The sequence below is a fragment of the Argentina anserina genome, chromosome 6, assembly GCF_933775445.1.
Source record: "Argentina anserina chromosome 6, drPotAnse1.1, whole genome shotgun sequence".
Classification (NCBI taxonomy): Eukaryota; Viridiplantae; Streptophyta; class Magnoliopsida; order Rosales; family Rosaceae; genus Argentina; species Argentina anserina.
The window spans coordinates 36139849-36162869 of NC_065877.1; the positions used below are offsets into that span (position 1 = coordinate 36139849).

The following is a 23021-nucleotide window of genomic DNA, read 5'->3' on the forward strand; positions in this document are numbered from 1 at the left end:
GTGAATGAATCACAAAATTACAAATTATAATTATGCCTGTCACTTTTAGCGTCTAAGGTAAATATATACATCAAGAATCATTATTGAATTAAATTACTACATTCTTCGTTATACTAGAGTAAAAGTTGTTATTTTAGTTAATTGGCATTTCAATTTTTTTCCGAAGTAATAACATTGACATTTTAAAATGTCCACAATTATTTGTATTAATGAAGATGGCAACATACATATCATGTGTACCACTACCATACTCCACTTCTATATGGACTGTTATCATGATATGTAGCATCTGCCTGAGTTTGGGAGAGGAAAATGTTGCATTTTCTTTGCATTAGGGCCCATAGCAGTATTTATATTCTACAAACTTGATGATTAAAAATATGAGAATGTGGTTGTAAAGGAGGTGTTAAGGTTTGTATACCCTTTTTACGAATTGTTTGAACACCCACTTCTACACATATTTTGTACATTATAATTATTATTATTTTCAATCGTTTGTAGGAGATTGAAAGGAGTTTCACAATGTGGTCATCCTCTACAAGAGTTACAAGGTGGGTTTTACATTCATCGGTTGGTGTTCCGTGTATAAGCTGAGTATTATTTCAGATATGCATTATAGGAATAAGGTGAATAACCGTTTCATATGGGGAATTGCCTTAATTAACAAACTAAAGAAAAATGTTTCATAAGAGGTCATGAGGACTTAATTATGGCTTCATACAGTTGTAGGTACCAGATATGGAGTATGGAGGCTAATAATTATCAATGGATGTGAAGCCGGAGCCGGCGGTGACGTCTTCATCTTCCAACGTGCCTCCTCGACGGCGGCTTCCAATTATTTTGTGATATTTATGGAACCAACGATCTTGATGGCCTCAATTGCCGATTTTGACAACATTTGAGGAGATAAGAATCAAGTTAATCAATTGAAAAAAAAATGAAACATCTAGATTAAGCTCTTATGTTACACGGACACATACACTACGATACGATACGGTGCAACACGACGAATTACAAAAAAACTCATCATCTAACACAACAAATAAATAATAATTATATATAATTTATATATATATAATTTTTGTAGTAAGGTTCGGTTGACACTGTACAAAAGCTCATCCTAAAATTAAATGTAAATACAAAAGTTGGCCAGGGCATTTTTCCATTTAAAAAAAAAAGTTAGTTCCATTCAAATAAAATATGTTGTGAACTGACCAGGTAAAACTTTAGGTTTCAAGTCGAACTATTGTTATCAATAACATGATTAAATAAGACAAAGGCAAAACTGTAACAAGAAAGTAGGAAAAAAGTGAAAATTTCAATTTTCAAAACCAACTGCCCACGCCTCCCCCCCTCTCTCTTCCACGTCTCCAAGCACTCATGTTTTATTGAAACACTACTCCTCTCTCTCTTCGGTCATGAATAGTTTGACAATTTGAGTTATTTGCCAAGACAATCCCACATATGAAACCGCCAAGTTGCTAATTACTTTTATTACCCTTAATTTATCAAACAACTTTAAAAAAAAAAATCATAATAACAAGGTAAAAACGAGAAAGAAAACAAACTTACGCACTAGAGATTTTTTATCTTTAGGATTTCAAATTCTCCCTTATTCAGAAAGATCATCACACCACATTGTTAGGAGCAGTAAAAGAGAAGTAACTAACTCGTTCTCATTGATGGAGCCTAAATTCTCATTTTTATTTTTATTGAATAAAAAATATATACACACATCGTGTGTAGTAGGCAATGGAAGGGGACTCAATTCATACAGTAGGTGGGAAGACATTCGATCAATTGATGGAACATGATGATTTTTATACTTTTAGAGTTTTAGTCTTCAATTTGGGCCATTGAGGCCTCTAAGATAATTTAGCTAATGGGGTTATAGAGCTATGTAGAGATAATCACATTGGATAAAACTTTGTATGTATAGATAATCTTGAATAACATACTTAAAAATTGAATTGTTTATGGTGAAAAAATTTGACCGAAAAGTGTACCAAAAATAGAAGTTCACTCTATAATTTCAGAGTAAATTTTCACTTTGTATAAGAACTATACATATATATAATATGTAATTTCATATAGTTCTTTTGTAAGGGAAGATCAGTCATTGTATTTGGCAAAGTGGTTAAGAATTCGAATATGACCAAAAATGATCTTTAACTATCATATTGCATAGGATTACGTGGAGATATGTTGGTTAAGAATCCTTATATTGCTTCTTATATTTATTTTGTGTTGATGTGCAATCATAAAATCAAATACAATTATTTAAACATGTTTGGTGAAGTCGTTGCTAAATGTTTATTCGATAAAGGTAAATTGTTACTAGTTTAGCTAAATCTGACTCTAATCATGATGTCATTCAGACTTTGAGGTAAGCAAATGCGGAATTCTTACAACTTAGGAGATTACGCATTCCTTTTTTAAACACGATTGTGCTATGAACTAGGGGATTAAGTAGATAGGCTAAACGCATATGTGGTACAAGTACGTTTAGACACATAAGAGTATAACTAGCTAGCACATTAAATCAAATTATTATAAGCTCTTTCCCTATATAGAGATGGAGCTTCTTGCCTCAACAATTTTCTCAAACTCTCATTTTTTTCTCCAAAAACAAGGATCAAGAGGTGAATAGGGCACCCACCAGTGGCCCAACAGGCCAACACCTAACTTATAGAACATATAGGATGAATATGTAATTATTGTATAATTCTAAGTGGGTCAAATACGAATTTATCAAAACATCATAGGTCTAAATGAAATTTTCAATTTCCCATTTTTCGTCCTCACTTTATATTTCACTCATTTTCCAATTTTCCCAATTTTTGGTACCAAACACTGTCGTCGTCGTTCGTCGTCGTCTCTCTCCAAAAATCCCTGTTTGCTCCGCTCAACCCCTAAACCGAACCAGTCACACTCCCACCTCCTCTCTCTCTCTCTCTCTCTCTCTCTCCAATTTCCACAGGCCTCCCTCGATTACCTATTAATTACGATCCTATCCTCCCCTAGCTTATCCTCGCAACCGCGAAAATCTCACCTCCTGTTCCCCTCCGGCGCATTGCTCTGGGCTACGCGGCGGAGCCGAATCCATCTGTACATAGAACCTTCCGGAAGCCATTCCCCCACGCCTGAGAGGTATTGCTCGATTGTTCTAAACCTAAATTTTGATCGCTTAATGCGATTCCCTTTAGGTTTTTTAATTTCCGAAATTAGGTTGAGTTTGAGTTTGTGATAATGATTAGTGGTGTCGAAAACCTATAGGTTTTAGGAGATTAGTTTCGCTAGTGATTAGTGTTGATTGATAGGTTTGGAGGATTTTGGTGAATGTGGTTTATCTAGTTTAAGCTAGCTAGTTGAGGTTATGGCAATGAACTCATAAACTTGATCAATTTGGATTGGTACATTTGTGTTGTTTACCTCAATGATTTCCGGCTCATTACTACCGGAATCTTGCGATTCTGCAGCTTGTGAATTGCGTGTGGTTTGTTCCAGAGAGGGAGGCACTTGCTATATCCGTGGTGGTGCCGTCGGCGAGTTCCTTTTAGGATATAGTTCTGTAACTTATCATGCTTATTCTTTTGTTGCTAATATGCTTCCTCTCGCCGTTAGGTTTTATGGTTCGTTTTATATGCCGCCAGTAATGTCTGCATGAATACTTGTACAGCTTATATTATGAAACAAATAATTAGAACACACCTCAGGTTCTTGTGTTTTTTTTGTTTTTGGGGATTCATTCTTGTCATTTACTTAGGTTTCTCCACCATGCCTTCAAGGCTGGGAGAAGCAAGCACTTGAGTTTTATGGTAATTTATTGCAAAGTATTGAGATGTTCAAGGTATGAGGGTTAAGTTTTATCTCTAACCTAAGAATAATATGGAAATAGCTTGCAAAGCTCCAGGATAAGAGAATAGTTTTTCTATCTAGCTGGATTAGGTAGTGGAGGAAATAACCCGAGAAGTAGTATGATGAGTGGCTTTGTATTAACTAAGTTCTGTTTGTTTGCTTCATTTTATTGAGGCAAGGAAAATGGATTGTGGTAGTGCACTTAGTATTAATTAAGACTTTATTTAGTGTCTTTCAGATTTCTCGAGATGGTTATAATGTATGCCTCCCTTGCACTCAGCCTAGTAACTGTATGAGCTCATCCAAGTTTATGTTTATTATAATTGACTAGAGATCCATTTTGCTTTCTTTTTTTTTAGTACAAAACTATCTATAGACAATTAGAAGTTTGATATTTGAAAGGCTGTTGATTGATGATTATTAGTTCTGTTTGTGGTTCCTGTCCTTGATGTGCAAGATACGATATAGATAATTTCATGTCTACTGCCAACTTCTTTTACTCACTTTGATATATTTACCTCTTGTGTTTTATCAATGTTCTTGAAAACTTCTAATTGTTATCTCTTTCCAGGTTCCCTCACTGAAATATCTATAGACAAACAAGTGCATTTTGTTGCTGGTACTGGGAGTTCAGAAATTTTGTTAACGTAAAACATCACTCTAGTGATATCAAGGGATCAAATGGAATTAAAAGTTTCATCCCCAAAGCCAGGTAGCCTTTCTGACTCTGATTTTGTTAGTGATCCTGAGGAAAAGGAAGTCAGTGATGACGATGATGTTGATCGAAATCACAAACATCGTAGACCAGATACTACTTCGCGGTCTATGGAGAGAGATACCTATGATCAAGTTATAGCAAGGCCATACAGAAATAGGAACAAACCTTTTGCAAATGGGCACTCTTTCAGAGATAATGACTCTCAAGCGAGTACACCATCAAAAAATTATAATTCCACTTCTTGTGAGAACTTTCCTGGAAAGTTTGATAAAAGACACCCAGGCTCAGCATCACATCCTCGTGCACCTTTTGATTTAAATCAAAGGATGCGAGCAAACCAAACATTCCCTGGAGACCTAGGTCCTGGTAGGGGAAGAGGAAGAGGACGGGACTCTGCATCATGGAGCCAACGTGATTCTAGGTTCAGCTCTGATATTACAGCTCAATTGGGATCCTTCCCTCCAAGTATGTTTGGTGGACGGGGAATGGCAAATGTTTCCAATCCACAGAGTGCATCCTGGAATGCATTTGGATTGCTTCCAGGAATACCAAATGGTGGCCTGGATACACTGCATTCAATCGGGTTGCAAGGTACACTCAGACCACCAATCCATTCTTCATTAAAGTTGGGCATTCCTCGCCAAAGATGTAGAGACTTTGAGGAGCGTGGGTTTTGCTTAAGAGGGGACATGTGTCCAATGGAACATGGTGTCAACCGAATCGTTGTTGAAGACGTGCAGGTACATTTGTTGTGTACGTAGATCAATTGAAATATTTATTCCATCATGTTTGGTACTATTTAACTGTTTTTTTTAACAACCGTAAAGCCCGAGTTTTTATAGGTTGCGGGCATGTAGCTTTGTTGTTAAGCTTTGTTCTATAATGCCAATTTCAGTTTGTACATGTCCCATCATTATATGATTATTTTCGTGATCTGCTTCTTTGTGTTGATCAGACTTGTTTGATTAGAGCTTTGCATTAATATTTTCTTAGCAATTAGTCAAATGCTAGCTAGATAGTACTTTACAAGTATTATGATGGGTTTGATTCAACTTATAAAATCACAAATGAATCTGTTTGCTTAACTGCACTACTGCATTCAGTCACTATGCTGGGTCTCATCTTGGCTGTTTTTGTTTGTTTTCATTGTTTACATTCAAACTTCATTATTTCCTGGCCTGTGTTTTTTATTGAAATCATATTTCTCTCAATTACAGAGTCTTTCTCAGTTCAATCTTCCTGTTTCACTTCCAAGTGCACACCTACTAGGAAAACCCACTGGTCCTGGACCTTTTTCATCAGTCAGTGCATCTTCAACTACATCAATGAATAACAAAGGATTGCATAGCAAAACGAACAAGTCTAGTGTCACTGATGATGCTTCTTTGGGGGGAGCTGATTTGTATGACCCTGATCAACCCCTGTGGAATAATAATGGTCCTGAAACTTCTGATGCAATCATAGGCCTGCAGTCACCTAGAAATGATGAAACTGATACCTTATCTAATGATGATCCTTCTGACCGTCATCAAGCCAGATTGTACGATAATGCAGACAATGAGTACCCGATTAGAACTGTTGGAACTGCTGCTGGTTCACAGAGCACAAGTGTATCAGTCTGGGGTAGAATTGGTAGCTCAAAGAGTAGATCAGATGTGAAAGAGAAAATTGATCCTATGACAAACTATTTGGATAATCCTGAGAATGAAACTAAGGAGTCACTAGCCAACATTCAAAATCAGTCTCGTCAAGGGAAGCGCATTATTGCAGAAGATGCGGCATCCAAACCCGTAGATTCTTTAGCCAAGAGACCATATGATGCTATGCGTACTGTTCGGAAACCATCTCAAAAAGCCTTACGTACTCTTTTTGTCAACGGTATTCCCCAGAAAAGCAACAGAAGGGAGGCTCTTGTTTCTCATTTTCAAAGATTTGGAGAGATTTTGGACATTTATATTCCATCAAATAGCGAGCGAGCTTTTGTCCAGTTTTCCAAGAGAGAAGAGGCTGAGGCTGCTTTGAAGGCCCCTGATGCTGTAATGGGTAATCGTTTTATCAAGTTATGGTGGGCAAATCGTGATAGCATTCCAGAGGATGGCCAAGGAAATGGTAGTATTGCGTCAGAAAGTTCTCCCGGTTTGACAGCTGCTTCAGTTCCACTCTATTCATCTGTTTCTGGTACAAGCAAGGATAATCAACATTCTGCTTCCTCAAAGGGTGGTACTGTTCTTGCATATGATGCTTCTCTACCATCCTATGATAACTCAAAGCATGTAATTTTAAATGGTCCCAAGGCTCCACCTCTGCAGAAAAAGCTAGAAAATTTGGAGCAATTAAAGGAGGAACTTCGCAAGAAGCAGGAAATGCTGGACCAGAAACGGAATGACTTTCGCCGCCAGTTGGACAAGCTTGGGAAACTAGTAAGTTCAACTAACGTACTTCTTGCTAATGTTAGTATTTTCATTTGATGCATGTTACATCTTTGCTTGCTATAACTTTATTTGCTATTTCACTGGATACTTATTGTGAAGAGTTTGTCTCTTAAACGTTTTTCATGAAAGAGTCTGAAACGTAGTTCCATACTATCTGGATTCAGTTGCATTAAATTATTAATACTCTACTTTTTCATATATTTAGCCTTTTCAATTTCTTGTATTCAGGGCGGACCAAAGGGTGAAGCTGACACAGAGCTAGCCGCTAAGAGACGCAAAGTGGGATTAGTAGCTGAGGTCGGTAAAGTTGATACTCCGAATTCCTCCAATCTTAATCCTGCGTCAGCACTGCATGATGAATTATTGACTGATAAGAACAAATCCGGGGATACCGTTCTCTACCACAGTCCTAAAACAAGTACAACTACAGTTCTTCAACAATCTCCTAGCTTGAAGCATCAGACAATTCGTCCATTAGCATCACTAGGGACTCCTGTTCCTCTAAATAGATACAAATTAGACAATCGTCCTACTGGGTTTAGAATTCTTCCTCCTTTACCATCTGGATTTGCAAATGTAAGTTGTCCTTCTCTCTCTCTCTCTCTCTCTCTCTCTCTGAAAAAACAGTTGGCCACATCACATGTTCTTCACACTTTGTTCAATCAATGTATGTATAAATTGATTAATTATTATCACTGAAGCAATCAGTGCGCTAGGAGTTTCATATAGAATAGAAATCATGCATTCAGAGTTTAGAGTTGAAATAAGATATGAGACTACACAATAGGACCTGCCACTGTGAACTTGCATTAGTTTGGATTCTTTGTTGAAACATACGCTTTTATAACCTATGATTTAAGACATGTGCATTTTTATATGACCAATAATCTTCTCAAACTTACCTAATCAGTGAAAGAAGTTGTAAGTATTTTCTTCAATATTTTAATTATGTCTGAAAGAATCCATGTTATCAATGGAAAATTTGTTAGAGTAAGAGCCTTATCCGTTTGTTTCCAGTTATGGATATGAATATCTATCTTCCTTGATGTCAATTGTCACGTGGAAGACAAAACACGTACTAGGATTTCTACTGCTAAAAGTCTTGTTTTTTCATTCTGAAACCAAGTAATTTGTGGACTGAGTTCTGCACCCTCACAATACTTTTAATACTTTTACCATGTATCATACAGAGGAGCTCTAATTATAGATGTGGTAAATTTTATTGCATTTGTATGGCTTTCTAGGTTTTCCGGTTGATAAATATCTCTTTGAAAGGTAAACTGATGTTTAGGGACTCTTTTCTAGGTTGCTGTTATTAAGGAACACTTTGCACCATACGGTGATATTTCTAATGTGGAGTTAGAAGATCTGGAGTCCCATGATTGTGGTAGTGCATTGGATGTATCAGAGAAATGCTCAGCGCGTATAACTTTCGCAACACGTCGTTCAGCAGAGAAAGCATTTCTCAATGGTAAATGCTGGGAAGGGTGTGACTTGAAATTTGTGTGGTTGACATCTAGTAACTCCAGCAATGGTGGGGAAAAATCTCCATCCACCACCGGGCCATTATCAGCTGATGTTCAGTCTGCACATAAAGTGGCAAGCACTACATCCCAGGATGCATCTGCATCAGGCGATGCAGAGTCTGAACATTCTGAAAGAAAAGATTGTGTTGAGCACATGGAAGTGGGTGAACCTTCAGAGCCTAGTTCAAGCCCAACATCCGGGGTGAAAGAGTCATCTAAAATCGATTCAACGTAAAGATGGGCTAATTTTCAGCTTTTGTACAGTCAGGTAATTGTTAAATCTAAAAGAACTCTAATTTTTCAGGAAACCTGCTTTACCAATTGCTTAAATTTCCTAGTTTCCAGTGTTTCTTATTGTATGCAAGGGACTGTACAAAGGGAATTTCCTTATTTTTTGAGTGCCACCTGAGGTTGGTTGAGTGGTGTATGATGTGGTCTTTCTGCTTAGAGATGTCTAGGAACAAAGAATAAAGACTAACAATTCTGTTAAAATTATTTAAATGATTTACACAAAATACTACGGGAATCAATTCCCTTTCACCGTTAAACTTTCTCTTGGGCTCTTAGTTGATCCTGGGATCTTACTAAATTTCAATTGTATAATGCAACTTACTCGTTACCATTTTACATTTAACTAATCATAGAGAGGACATTTAGGCATCAAGATAAGAGGAAAGTACTAACTATTAAGGTCCACCTTAATTTAACCAAAAACATAAAGAATGTAGGATGTCAAAGTTCTATACTTGCCTGAAAAAAGTAGTTAAGCAACAGACGTAAATCCCCATACTAAAGTACGGTTCCTATTTTAACCTCTATTCCAGATTGCTTACGAAATTTTCAGGTCACAGCCACAAACAACAATGTCTACTGTGAGGCCAAAGGGTTTCAGGTTCCACTCAAAAGGATCACGAGTTGGCAGTGAGTTGGTGTGCTGTATTCTCCATAGCAGGGTGAATGGAGTTAAAAGAGTCAGTAATCCCAGTGCCATCTTACAGGATGCCTGAGGTTGAAGAATCCTTGTATTTCTTTGCGGTAACTTTTAGTTAAACCGCCATGGCAAGTGAAAGGTCTAAACCAATTCTGGCAATTCATGATGAGGATGGAAACCTGATTGGGACAGAGAATATTCCGGTATGAGAGTGATCATTCTTAGCACCATGCTGCTTGGCAAATGGAGGAGTGCAGTAGCAATTTCTCTCATTGGGCGTTTTGCGATCTCAAAAAGAACAAGCGCTCATCTGAATCAAACAAGAGAAATAACACGCTATAAGCTGAAAGAAGAAGAGCTTAGGAAGAGTGCATCATCAAGAAGTAGTGGAAGATACTTTGATGAATATCAAAGATCAACAGAGATGTACATTGTACCCGAGAACAAGAGGTTAAGAAAAATGGTAATGAAGTTGTGGAAAACACTTTGATGTATATGACCAGCAACACATACTACTTTGAGAAGGATATACCACAATGTTCAACCACCAGTAGTAGTATTGTAATGACGCTAGTGACCAGCACGTCAGTATTACTGCAACCTTGGATTTCGTTGTGGATCATGATCGTAGTAACTTTACGCCGATCAATAATGTGAGGAGGATGAATGATTTGAGTATGCCCGGCAACAACTACTGTAAGGATGGTCTACAGCAGAGTTCAACAACTACTAGTAGTCTTTAAGTACTAACAATAACCAAAGAGTGATGTTAAGGGTCGACACAACTCCTGTTACCAAAGAGCAGATCAATGTAGCCACAAACTTAAGACTTCATTGTGGATCATGATCGTTGTTATGCAATTCCAATGAAGTCCAAAAGGGGTCGATACCAATCTATGGAACTTCTTACTAGCAGACTACGACGTTCATTGACTGAAACGTTGCATCATGCTTGAGTTCATTTCCCAAATAATTGCCGGCAAAACTTCGCTCTGAACAAATATTATAGACTACTTTTTAGTCGCGGAAGGGTCATTACTTGATTTGATAACCATCGGAGAGGATCTTATAGTCACAGAAGGACATTTCCCTTATCAAAATTTTCGAATTTGACAACCATTCTCAGCCATTTGAAGGTAACAATGTAACATCAATGGGAAGGAACTCAAAAAATTACTCTAATTTGACAACCACTCTCAGCCCTGCAGAATGGTAATGGCTGATAACAGTCATGATTGTAAAGAAACAATGAGACAACATCGTATTTTATCTCACACAATCAACAAACACAACTATTGTACAAACCACCAGAAAGCAAGTTAAGCTAGTATCTGATGATCACTTGTTACTCTCAGTCACATGTAAGTACAAGAATCCTCAAGTACCACCAGAAAGTCATATAATGAAAAGTCTCATATATATATATATATATATATATATATATATATATATATATCACTTGAAATCGAACATAGTTGATTCTCCCATAGTACTACTTGAGGGAGCTAAACAGAAAATTGGAATACAGTACTTAGCTATATTTATATAGTCACTTGCTCTTAAGGAAAACCAAGTGACCTATAGATCTAGAATATGTACTCCACGATAGACAAGGCGGAGGTACCAGTCCATGGAACATGAACTCTAACCATGTTCTCTTCATACTCAAAAGCGACACAGCTTCCATCAATCTTGCAACCTAGTGGCTTCTCAGACGCAAACACCCTCATCTCTCCGGTGCCCTTAACTCCGATTTGAACAGAGTTCCCCTCCTCACCGTAAACCAACGACTTGACAGCACCGCCGGTGTTGAGCATGTTCACTAAGCCAATAGGCGCAAACTGCACAGACGTGCTAGGCAAAGTAGTCACCGGGGAAACAAAAATTAGCTCAAAGTTGAAGGGCTCCAGTGACAGCTCCACATCCTCGGATGGCTTGGATAGGATTAGCTTCTTGGCTTGGTGATAGTACAAGGCAAACATTTGCACTCCTTCGATGGAAATCGAATTCTTTCCACTGTTCCATTCGATGTCCTTAGGGTTGGCCTTGGAGGACACCTTCCCCACATACTTGGAAAAACATTGGTTTCGCCTAGTCTCACGGCTCCAGCCTCCTCCTTGGCAGTTAAAGGCCCCAATAACTCCATTATACTGTGAACAGAAATAAACGAATCAGCACAGAGCCACAGAGTATAAGGTTTCACACACATGGTGTACAACGACAACATGTAATTACAGATTGCAAGATAACTCGATCAATTACCTTGTTGAGGTTCCAAATTTTGAGCATCGTGCGGCCATCATGAAGAGGATCCTCAAAGAGGCAATCGCGAGTAGGAAGAGCATAGTACTCGCAGCGAAGGATAGAGCCGTCGGGCACCACCAGGGTTTTGAGCACATCAAAGTTGTGGTTCCCCACAGTGTCACTCACATAAATAGGACCGCCGGAGATCGCCCTAGACGCAGCATGGAATGCGGCACAGGGATGAGTCGACTGGAACATGTCCCAGTCCGGCTGTATGAAGTTGCCCATCCACAAGCTATTGTAAGCACAATGAACCATGTGACACCCTTGCAACCAAAATGTACCGTTGGGATCGCCGGAGGGGTCAGTGCACCAGAAATCGTCACCTACGCAAAGCATAACACAACCATGTAAGAATAATGCAACATAAGAACATGTTTGGATTACGGATTCTACACAAACGAAAGCCGAAGTTGAACAAAATCAAAAGACATACCAACACGCCCGAGAGTGATGGCTTCAGTTCCGAGGAACATGAAGTCGTTGCAGTGCTCCATGCTAGCAATGACACCATTGCCGTCGAAGTGCTTCCTCACCGAAGCTGTTAGCGCATCGTAATATGCTTTAGCCAGGTTCACACGTCCACCATAGTTCTCACACACCATTTCCAGCAACTGCACGTACCCCAAAAATAATAAAAATTAATTTAATTACTTAATGAAAAAGAGGTGATGCACCGACCAATTAGTCAAAGTAACTGAATATGATTATTTGACAATACCATCTAGTCATGGATAATAAGATTATGACACATAAGCTGATGAACTTTCTAGGTTGATGACAGTTGCAACTTCAACGCCGTCCAAAACCTAACTACCAATAAAATACAAGAAGAGGGTTGGACTTACATGGATAACGTCAACCTTGACCCCGTCGATTCCAACTGACTTCAGGTGAGAATGGAGCCCTTCATACATTTGGTTAACTTTTTCCGGTGGGACAAGCCCAATTCCAGTGCTTACAATCTTATCCACGGCCAGATCTTCCATAGTGTTCTTCAACCCTGGTGAAAGCTTCGGCTCAATAACCACCGCCTCCGGCAGGCCGGGAACATTGGGCCGGATCCCACCCCAGTAGCCACACAGCGCGTGCCACACGTACACATAGTCCACGCTCTTGAACTCGTCTTTCAAGTCATTTACAAACGCACCCATGCCTTTTCTGTTTGGGTCATTGGAACTCACATAGTCGATGAACTTGTAGTTCTCTTTGAACTTGAGCAGCCTGCACGGCATTTGCTCACCGGCGGCAGTCTGGCCCATACCTTCTTTGGTGATGGGATCAGAGTCGTGGCCGATGGACTGCCACCCGTCATCGAGCAACACAAGCCCCGGAGGGCACCCTCCCTCTACGAGCTTTCTCACGCCGTCAATGACGCCTTGAGGGTGCACAGTGAGGTAGAAAGCATCCCATGTGCACCAACCAAACTTGTCAACGATGCCGGGTGGTGTCTTCTCCTCCAACAGGTTGAACGTTCCCAAGTGTGCTTTGGCGACCTTGACAGCGTCCTTCACCAGCGTGAATGGGTCTTCTCCGGCGTGAAGATAAAGCACGCTGGAGAATCTCTTGTCTGTGACCTGAGTTGACCCGCTCTCCAAGCATACGTCGAGGAAGTCCTCGGCGCCTGGCTGGATGGAAGCACGGAAGCCGCCTTCGAGGAGCGGGAGGATGACGACATAGGGCCTGCCGGCGTTGGAGTTTTCAAGTATGACGATCTGAGTCTCCTGCTCGAGGTCACGGCCGTTGGAACCGACCCAGTGAGTGGTCCACCAGACCTTGAACCTGAAGATGCTCATGAAGCGGATATCCTTCAGCTGGCCAATGGGGACAATGTGGCGGCTGCTGGCCTCGGCGGCGTCGAAGCCAACAAAAGCCCCGTGGTAAGTGGACTTGCTGATGGTGTGGGATGATGGGAGGATTGTTATGTTTTGGGGGACATCGGAGAGGATGAGGTGGCCGTTGGCTGTCAAGTTGGAACCTTGAAGGCTAAAAGGACTTGGTTTTGCGCCATTGACGACAGCAAGACCATTGCTCAAATTTGGGGCCATGATTGCTGAGACTGCGTATGATGATCAGTGAAGAAGAGGTTTTAGGGGTTGTGAGGTGATGGAAGGTAGAAGAAGCAAAGAGGTTTATATAGAGAAAAAATGGTATTGTTAGAACGGAGAATCCGAGAAATGAATCTTGTGATAGAAATGGAAAGAATCTCTGTTAACTGCTTGATTGTGTTTGTATGAAATCTCAATTTTGCTTGTGTTAGATGTTATGGTTTCGACGATTATGGGTATCGTATTTTATAGGCAATGGTATTGTTGGTATGCATTTTTATTTTAATATTTCTTTTTTCCACTAGCTTAAACAAAAATAAATACAATAAAGTTCTGATAGTGTCGGTCCAAAAAAAAAGGGATCATGATATTGATTTCTGAAATTATCCATTAGAACGCCTAAATTTGATGTTGTGGATAAAACATGTCTGGACAATTGTAACACCATGCCATCATGGATAGGGAAAATATGACACTGATATTTCGGGAGAATTGTCGCTGCTGCTTAAGCATCAATTTCTCTCGCGCGTATAACGAAACTAATACGTACAAAGACACACCCCCCCCCCCCCTCCAAGAAACCAACACGAGACAGATCATCTATATATGTACGTGTATGAATTGTTTGATGAAATAGTCACCACCAAGTCTTGTATATGTCATATGACTAGTTAGTGGCACGCGCACTAATATAGAACTTGGAGAGAAAATTTATAAATAGTTCTCATGATAATAACTCTTTGAGATCCGTTGTTAAAAACAATAATCGCTTTGATTTATTATTAACTATGATACATAAGACACTACCCAATCGACTTTAGATACCATCTCAATTTCACGATCAAGGAATTCATCTATACCAACTCAAAGTGAACACCACAAGGTATATATCTAGTATCATCTAGCTGGTGCATTTCTTTTTGGCAATCGAAAAAGCTAGCTATCTTACATAAAGGAAATGATATCTTTAAGAATGGTATGGTTTTTGCCCTATTATATGGGCGGTTGTAGTCCCCTTCTATGGCATAATTGCCCGCAACCTTAACGTTTAATCAATTAATTAACTTGGCTTGGAGACGAAATCATTTATGATTTACCTAGCTTATTAATCAATTAGATCAAATCTCTTAGGGCTTAATTCGAAAGGTACATATAACTGTAAGACCATAGACTTGAAAACTAAGTGATAACAGAATATCAAATCTCCTAAAACCATAAAAAGTGACTATAAGATCAATTACTTGGGATCTAAATATGTTCATTTCAAAACTAGAAATCTCTAGAAAAGGAGTAGCGTGCTTGCAAATGCCTGTTCATAGAGAATATATGCCTTTTTTTAATGCTTTTATTTTTACTTTAATCCAGAATATACGAAACTTAATCAATTCATCGATCTAGCTAGTCCATTCTCCTTACATTGATAACATTCTAGACCAGTTTCCGGAACTCGTATTACATCAGCTCTCTTTCAACCAAAAAAGAGGAAGATTCCTCTATGCACTTTTTTTTGTTTTTTGTCTACATATCTCTACCTTGGCCAACCTTCCGAATCTATTTATTCATAAATATTAATGTCGAAATCTCGAAACCCTTATTTAGCAAGAGACTGAATATTCTTGCTCAAAGCGCGTTGGCCTTTAACCCCTAAAAACAAAATGGAATTGTACACTTTTTCTTCAACCTTATGGTAAGTTTATTACTTAAATTCCCTTAGAATGAGGGTAGTTATTTACCGTAGCGTGCCGACCACATGCCACCTGTATGAATCCCAGCGAATCAGTTATTTTTCCCACCGACACTTGAAGAAAACCGTTAAAAATAACGTGGAACGATGCATGGGCGACACGTATTTACGTCGTGGTCAAGAAAAGATGTTTGACCCAACCGTTTTTGTAGTAGGTAGTTGGAAATCCGAACTTCTGCAAGACGTTGCAAACCAACGAGGAAATCCCACGCAAGTGAGTGAGTAAGAGGGAACCGTTGGTGTAGGTACACGCACTTCTGGGAAAAGAAAGGTCATTCTGATTCCCTCTACCTATCCCAAGACAACACCGGCATGTTAATTCATTCAGAAGCTTCCTCTGCTTCGTGTTTGGCCAATTGAAGCAACGAGATCGAGGGAAAGGGTGACGACGAGTAATTCTGAACTTCTGATGAAGACGAGGGCAAGAGGTTAGGAGAGATTCTTCAAGGGTCGACATGTGGCTCTTTTAAAATCGAAGAGTGAAGAAGTCAGGGGAGTACGTAGCAAGTAGTAAGTAGTTGCTGAAGCTTTGATATGCTGAGGAGTGATGAGGCTAGGGTAGATTGAGCAAATTTACTCTCTGCAATGCATGGGACCTGCTGGCCTTTATTGTTCTTACAAAACATCTGGTCCTTGATGGGAAATGGTAGTAGCAATAATAGTACATTTTGCTTGAAGGAACTGCGCACAATCATGTAAGTTTCGAAGAAGAAGTGATTGTACTGGGCTGGTGCCGCTAATTTATGAGAGGTACCAGGATAACAAGAGTGTTTTTCATCAATGCCTCTCTGGAGATCGGAGCAAGTTACTTTACAAATGCTAATTTTGTCAAATTTCAGTCCATGCTGAGGATCGAGCATAGATTTCAGGCTGGATGGGAAACAGTAGTAGTAGATTCTGTTTGAAGTAACTGCATTCATGTAAGTTAGGAAGATCTGCAAGTGGATGTGCTGGCCGGTTGGTGGAGCTTAATGAGAAGTATACAAGGATATAATACCCGGAGGTTTTTCAAAGTTCATAAATGCCTCTGGAGCCTGGACTGCTGGAGCAGGTTTACACTAATTGTGAATATTGTCCATGAATACTGAGAAAGAAGCAAGAAAGTATGCACCGCACAGGCATATTATACTATATATATATATATATATATGCTTGCCTGAAGAATTCTACTCTATTGAAATCCACATGTTCACAATCTCTCTACATTTTCGTTTGCGGGTTTTACTACTTTCACTGTGACTCGCTTGCTCACACAACCACTAGGTTCTTTAGTTTATATATTCGTATTAATCCACCAGTGCATTCTAAGAGTTACTAGAAGAGGATGTTTAGATTCTCCTCTTAATAGTTCAGTATAAATTCTTTTCTATTCGTATGTAAATGACAGATTAAAAGCTAGAATGAAAAGAGGAGCAACAAAAAGGCTCCCGTGGAACATTTTGGAGCATGAGAAAAACTAAGTGATTGGCTTACACATATTTCAAAGTTTATTCGCTATGAGCAACTGGAAGGCAATTGACAATCTTTAAGACTAGCTTCCATCTGATCAGAAAATAAACCCTTTACCCTCCCATTTTCTTCCTGCTATTGCAGATAGTTGTTGAACCAATTGATCCAACACTGACCGACAACTTTGCTAAGAAAAACTCCCTTAAAATCATTATAAGCTATTAGTTAGATGTTTTTTTCCTTCTCACTTTACTAGGTAGGCATTTGGTAGCTATGTGCTTCTCACTCAAAACTAGATAGAATATATGATGTGGATGGAGAAAGTAGTCTCCAAATTGAGATTTTGACGATCCAGATGCATGGTGGGGAACTCGTTATCCAGAATGCAGTACTTGTGTACTAGAATAATGCAGTGATTTCATTTTGTTCTGCTTATTTGTTTCTTTCTCTTCACGTTTATCAGGCGGGGATGCCTAAACCCCACCTATTTGTTTTTCTAAAAGAAAATATACATATACAACATGGTAATTAGTAAATACACATTTACACAATTCTATTTCTTACTGTAGCTGTCGTACATATCTCTAAAACAGTTTGACACTGGTATCTGGTGTAGCTGAATAATCTTGACCGCAGTTAGAATTCAGTCATTCACCTTAGCTCCAGTGTACTCTGTCAAATGGGAAAAAACAACTATTTAATCATATGGGACTCCTTGACAAAAGTATCCAAGCAAAAGCTAGAAAACTGACTAAGATTTTGAATGTTACCGTGTTGAGAAGCCTGAGAGCAGCAGGCCGGGTAAATTTTCTCGCAAAAAGAAAGCATGGAGAGGGTTTCCCCTTGCTGCTACACCACTCTCTTCGATACTCAGTTTCATAGTAGATATTATCTACATCCTGAAATAAAAAAGTTCGTCAAAGCTCGGTTGGGAACTTTCCTACCTTAACAAAAGCATATGTTAAATGTAATTTCAAAAAAATCAGTCCATGGCTACTGAACTTAAAATCTTGAACACAATGGCTTAATTGAGCCATTCCAGGGGATTAATCATTTGGATGTTTGTAACAGAAAGAAGGCATTTGGATTAAATACTAGTTCTCAGAGTATTAAAAGAGGCTTATTGTTCTTTTTTTTAAAACAACAAAACAGGAACTTATTGTTCTTAATCAATGACAAATACTAATATACATCTAATCAGACCCCTCTAAGAACACCCACTGCTTGAAATTCCAATAAAAAACTTGAGGTGCAACCATATAATGTCCAATCAACTTGAGCATATTCTTTGGCGCCACTGAACCATTAAAGGTTGGATTTTGTGCCAAATAAACTACCAATATTTAATGACTTGAATTGTTTAACTTGAAAGGAAACCCATTAACATTAGGTTGCTGCAAGTCTCCAACCTCAACTAATCATTGCTAAAGGATCGCTTGCTGCCACATGAAAAGTATACATACCTTTATGGATTTAATCAGCATGGGAGTGACATCTGAATATTTGTAAGCCATAGGGTGCCATCCACGGCGCTCACGGTCTATAGTGGATGACAGATCCCAAGATGAGTGTGTCAGTGATCTTCGCGTGATTTCTCCTTCAAGACCTTCTTGCTGAAATTAAACTATTTAGCTCAAAGATGTTCAATCTTTCAAATGTAAAATAGGGTGGAGAGGAAAAAAAAAACAGAACCACAAATAAAAGAGAAAATCACATGTGAATGGGATTTTAGCTTTATTTCAACTGAAGCCCCTAATCTGCATACATATACCTTACTCCATAATAAACGAACAAAGTTCAGGTAGATAACTAAAAAACCAGGAGGCTTTTATCTGATTATTGAATTTAAGTCTAAAATGAACTTGAGCCTTTGATATTATCTACATTAACAAAAAATGTAATTAATACCTAAATATAGCTGCTTTATTCAGAAAATAATAATGTGGCTGCTTAAAAGAAGAGAACTTTCTATTTATAAGGAATGAGGAAAGACTTTAAGCTACTGTCCTGACACTCTTCTCTGGTCTATTCAGCTTTCTAGGAACCAACATTTCATATTGTTTATGAACCAGTAACAACATATGTGACCATAAATGTGACCCAAATGGTTTAAACAAAATTGTCTAGCCTCTAGTTTCATAAATATATCTGACCTAGATATCTCCTAGGAAAAACCTACCTGGGTGGCAAAGACTTACGATGAAGAAGGCTTTGTACAGTTTCAACCTCCAGGAATAACTACGTTAAACTCAGGCTCACAATAGTTAAACAGGAATTTATCTTACCGCCAGTAATGTCTGAACATAATGCTCGTCTGGAATGCAATTGTGCTCCTTGGAGTTATCAGCTGGCTGCAAAATTGCAGAAAAAATTCAGGAGACAAGTACAGTTTCTCTTGTAGAATATATTTGAATAACCTTATCTGTCAAGTCAAAAATTAAGAAGGAAAATGCAATTCATATGTCAACTTGCTTGTTTTGGCGCAAGACTGCTATTATAAGGTAGCTGAGAGCCTGATGTGGTAATTGATTACGAATTTAGAATTGACGAGAAGTACTTACAACAGGACGGTCACGCCAAAACTCAGGTAACGACTTCCTCTGCATAATGGTCATACATAAAAGTGATAAAACAGGTAAATATGAGGTTACAACAGGCACCCTGTAGGGGAATAATTTAGACTACATCTTTTGCAACAGTGAGTCAATAATTCAACGGCAATTTACCTTGCAATACAACTGAAACATAGGAAACACTGTATTGTCTTTCACTACAACCTCCGCATGCTTCCTAGTCAACACAACCCACTATAACAAAGAAATACAAGAATAAGCCAATCTGTAGAATAGTCAGAGTACAATACTAACGTCTTATTAGGTTTTCTTTTTAGTCTGTACAAAAATTTAGGAAGCAAATTATTCCAGAAATTTCCTTACCTGAGATCCTTTTCTCCAGTTTTGTACAGGAATAATAGGATGCATTTTTGGATTGTAGCGGCCATCTTTTGTATCAGCAAAGCTGTTTCCATAAATTAATAGTTAAACATACTTTTAAAGGTGATTACCGTAAAATGAAAACAACTCGACAACATTGGAAGACATAGTCCACAAACAAGTGGATAAAATGTCCGAGTTTGAAATGGATGTACAATATTCAGATGGAGCTCTGTACTAGGTGTAAAGTTATTTTTCACGAGTGACTCAGTTGCAGTCAGTAGACGAAATTAAAGTAGCCTTTTCATTTATTAATATAAAAAGGACTTGAAATGAAATAGTTTCAGCTTTCAACTATCAAGGAATGTGCAGACCAACTGATGGCTGCAGACCTTTGACAATCATTTATTTCATATGTTCATTATAGCACTGCATATTTGAGTTGGTCCACTCACCTGTCTACAAAACTGGTTCTTGTTGACATGACATAGTCATATATATAGTTGAAATTGTAAAGAGGGATGCAGCTGAAAAGAAATCAAGTAACTGAAATACTGTTAGATAATGAACACTATCACGATTAATAAACACAATAAAGGAACCAGCACAAATAAATCATCAAGCCAATCTTCACCTATCCGAAACAAAAGCAAAGCGTTGATTAAGAGGATCCTCAAGCGCATGTCTGAGCAATATCCGCTCTGCTTCAATCATAGTCGCCTCTCCCCAATCTACCTGGTATTGAACACATATAGCTAACTATAACAATCCCAATACAAAAACCACAGAAACACAAAACCACACTCACTGGCAAAACTCAAACCAAACTCCTCAACTTTACATATAGTAAAATGCACATCACACACCATATGTACATTGCATTAAACCAATTCAAGCCTCACAAGTCACAACAAACATTACATTGCCAAATATCATGTATATGAAATAGAAAATGCCACCTGTATGCTATCATTGACTTGACGATTCCGAAAAAATTCTGATCTGGTGGTGACCTTATTGAACAGAAATCCCGGCCTGGAGTGCACATAAATCGAAAACTTACTCTCTCCACCCTGCAAAACCATTAAAAACCAAACCTTTCAAGTAAAAATCACAACTTTCAAGTAAAAATCACAACTTTGAATCCATTTTTCACCTGAAAGAAAACATCCCAGAGCATATCCAACGGCAGCCGATTGCGTGCGATGAACAAGAAGGCAATCTTGGGCCGTTGGATTGATGTCATCATCTGGGGACGAATTGAAGCGAGAGTCATAACCCGAGAGAAGTGAGTGTGCATAAGAAGGACCAATGTCCCAAAACACAAGCACATCAAAACCAAAGCGAACAGCTTGCGCTTCCACTTGAACTGTGACTTTGGTCGCTTCATTGTTGACCCTCTTGTGCATTCACCACAAGATTAGAGCTTCAGCCAAGTTGGAGAAGAAGAAGCTGTGGAGGTGAAGCATCGTCATTGCTTCCACGTGAAGAAGGACCAGACCAGATCCCACCCAAGTTTGAAGCTCTCAGCTTTTTGAAGTGGGTTTGAAATTCTCGCGAGAATATGATGAGAATGGACCCGGAAGAAGATGGGAAACTTGAATCAGCGGCTCGCTCTCAGTGGAGGTGCGGTTTCAATTTGTTTTTGGGTAGTGAAGTTGTGATGTGTTTTTCCTAGTTGCTTGTGATGTTGGGCTACTTGGGTATAGAGAATCTTACTTGTAATGACAGTTTTGATGAGCACTTTCGTCAGTCCACACCGTAGCATGTGTCCCTTTTTCGAGCATTATTTGGTGAAGTGACACAATCTCACGGAGTGAGTAGAAGAATGGTTTCCGGTTTTTTAGGCATTCTATTTTTGTAATGGTCACGTATTGCCGAGTCGTTTTTTTTGTTATAAAAATTTTTAGTAAGAACTTGGTTACGCTATACCATCATCGTCGGGTCATACTCACGATCTTAATTTTGAAGGACTTACAACCGACATGTACATGTCACACATCCCTTAGGTATGGATTTCCCCAGGAGAATTTACATATCGCGAGCTAACGAGATATGCTGACAGTGGGTATCAAACATGTGTAGTTGATACACCTCAAGTCCGCCTTTGCCAACTGAGGCAAACCTTGTTGGCACATTTTGCTCAGTCGTTTGTGAGTATGAAATTGTGATATCTGATTTTCTATGTAGTTTTTTGTATAATTCATGTCACACATCTATTTAACGGTTAGACGTAAGTTGTATAATTGTTATTTCGACATTTGCTTCGTTCAAGAAATTTATGGAAATATGGATTACTAGCTTTGATAAGTTTTATTTCACATATGATTGATTATCTACTTTATACCATACACATGAAATCTATCTACCGGAAGTTGTTACAATGTTTTAATAATGTGTTGTTGGTGATAATGGACTTCATCATATGCAATAACTTAAATTAGGCAGGTACTGTACCACCAAATGCAAGCAATTGACTTCCAAATGAAGCAGTAGCTAAGGAAGGCGGATCTATAAGCAATGAACACGACGAACTTCAATAATGATCATGCGGCCAGGAGTATGATTTCTAAAATAATACAACCCAACATAATGAATCATCTAAATCAACAGTGTAAAATTACTTAATTACTGCTATTGAGTTCACATAAAAAAACATGAGCCTATTACCTCACTTTTTCTATACGGTTTGGTTTCAATTACTCACTACTCGGTCCAGATGAGTGTCCTACATACAGTCCTAGCTAACTCTTTCTTGCTGACTCTGAATCAAGGAACCATGAACTTCATGGAAGCTTGACCCGTAAGGTTCTGGTATGGGGCTCATTTCTTTCACCAAAGCAAGTCTCAATACACAACATGAGAAGTCAATAAAATACACATTCGGATACGATGAATATATAAGACACTAAATATGATAATCTGATTTTGACAATAATAGTAATCACTAATCAGAACTCAACTGGCAGAAGTCCACTGCAAAAGTGCAAATTATGAAATCCTACACCATGATCTCAGACTCAGAGAAAACGGATATGAGAACACTCTCATCCAAATTGTATAATGCATAACCTGTAT

At 38.6% G+C, this 23021-nt stretch overlaps 3 protein-coding genes across 5 annotated transcripts; 1 reads left to right on the forward strand and 2 right to left on the reverse strand.

Moving 5' to 3' along the window:
* Positions 1 to 2861: 2861 nt before the first annotated feature.
* Positions 2862 to 9766, forward strand: LOC126800308 (zinc finger CCCH domain-containing protein 41). Of its 2 annotated transcripts, XM_050527655.1 has the most exons (6): positions 2862 to 3150; positions 4430 to 5316; positions 5794 to 6996; positions 7237 to 7584; positions 8314 to 8802; positions 9359 to 9766. In XM_050527655.1, exons 2-5 carry the CDS (start codon positions 4540 to 4542, stop codon positions 8767 to 8769), a joined length of 2784 nt encoding a protein of 927 aa, XP_050383612.1. In that variant the 5' UTR covers positions 2862 to 3150; positions 4430 to 4539; the 3' UTR covers positions 8770 to 8802; positions 9359 to 9766. The 2 variants fall into 2 exon arrangements, with proteins under 2 accessions (XP_050383612.1, XP_050383611.1); XM_050527654.1 differs by lacking the exon at positions 9359 to 9766 and having other exon boundaries at positions 8314 to 8924.
* A 1059-nt stretch (positions 9767 to 10825) lies between these two features.
* Positions 10826 to 14022, reverse strand: LOC126800309 (probable galactinol--sucrose galactosyltransferase 5). Its single transcript, XM_050527656.1, has 4 exons — positions 12618 to 14022; positions 12206 to 12383; positions 11728 to 12095; positions 10826 to 11615 (listed from the first exon to the last, which is right to left on the reverse strand). Exons 1-4 carry the CDS (start codon positions 13815 to 13817, stop codon positions 11052 to 11054), a joined length of 2310 nt encoding a protein of 769 aa, XP_050383613.1. The 5' UTR covers positions 13818 to 14022; the 3' UTR covers positions 10826 to 11051.
* Positions 14023 to 17497: 3475 nt separating this feature from the next.
* On the reverse strand, positions 17498 to 21621 carry LOC126800311 (glycosyltransferase BC10). 2 transcript variants are annotated; one of them, XM_050527658.1, is made up of 11 exons: positions 21100 to 21621; positions 20903 to 21016; positions 20578 to 20678; positions 20399 to 20470; positions 19947 to 20028; positions 19737 to 19817; positions 19572 to 19610; positions 19296 to 19361; positions 18474 to 18623; positions 17781 to 17909; positions 17498 to 17682 (listed from the first exon to the last, which is right to left on the reverse strand). In XM_050527658.1, exons 1-11 carry the CDS (start codon positions 21331 to 21333, stop codon positions 17662 to 17664), a joined length of 1089 nt encoding a protein of 362 aa, XP_050383615.1. In that variant the 5' UTR covers positions 21334 to 21621; the 3' UTR covers positions 17498 to 17661. The 2 variants fall into 2 exon arrangements, with proteins under 2 accessions (XP_050383615.1, XP_050383616.1); XM_050527659.1 differs by lacking the exon at positions 20399 to 20470.
* Positions 21622 to 23021: the final 1400 nt, after the last annotated feature.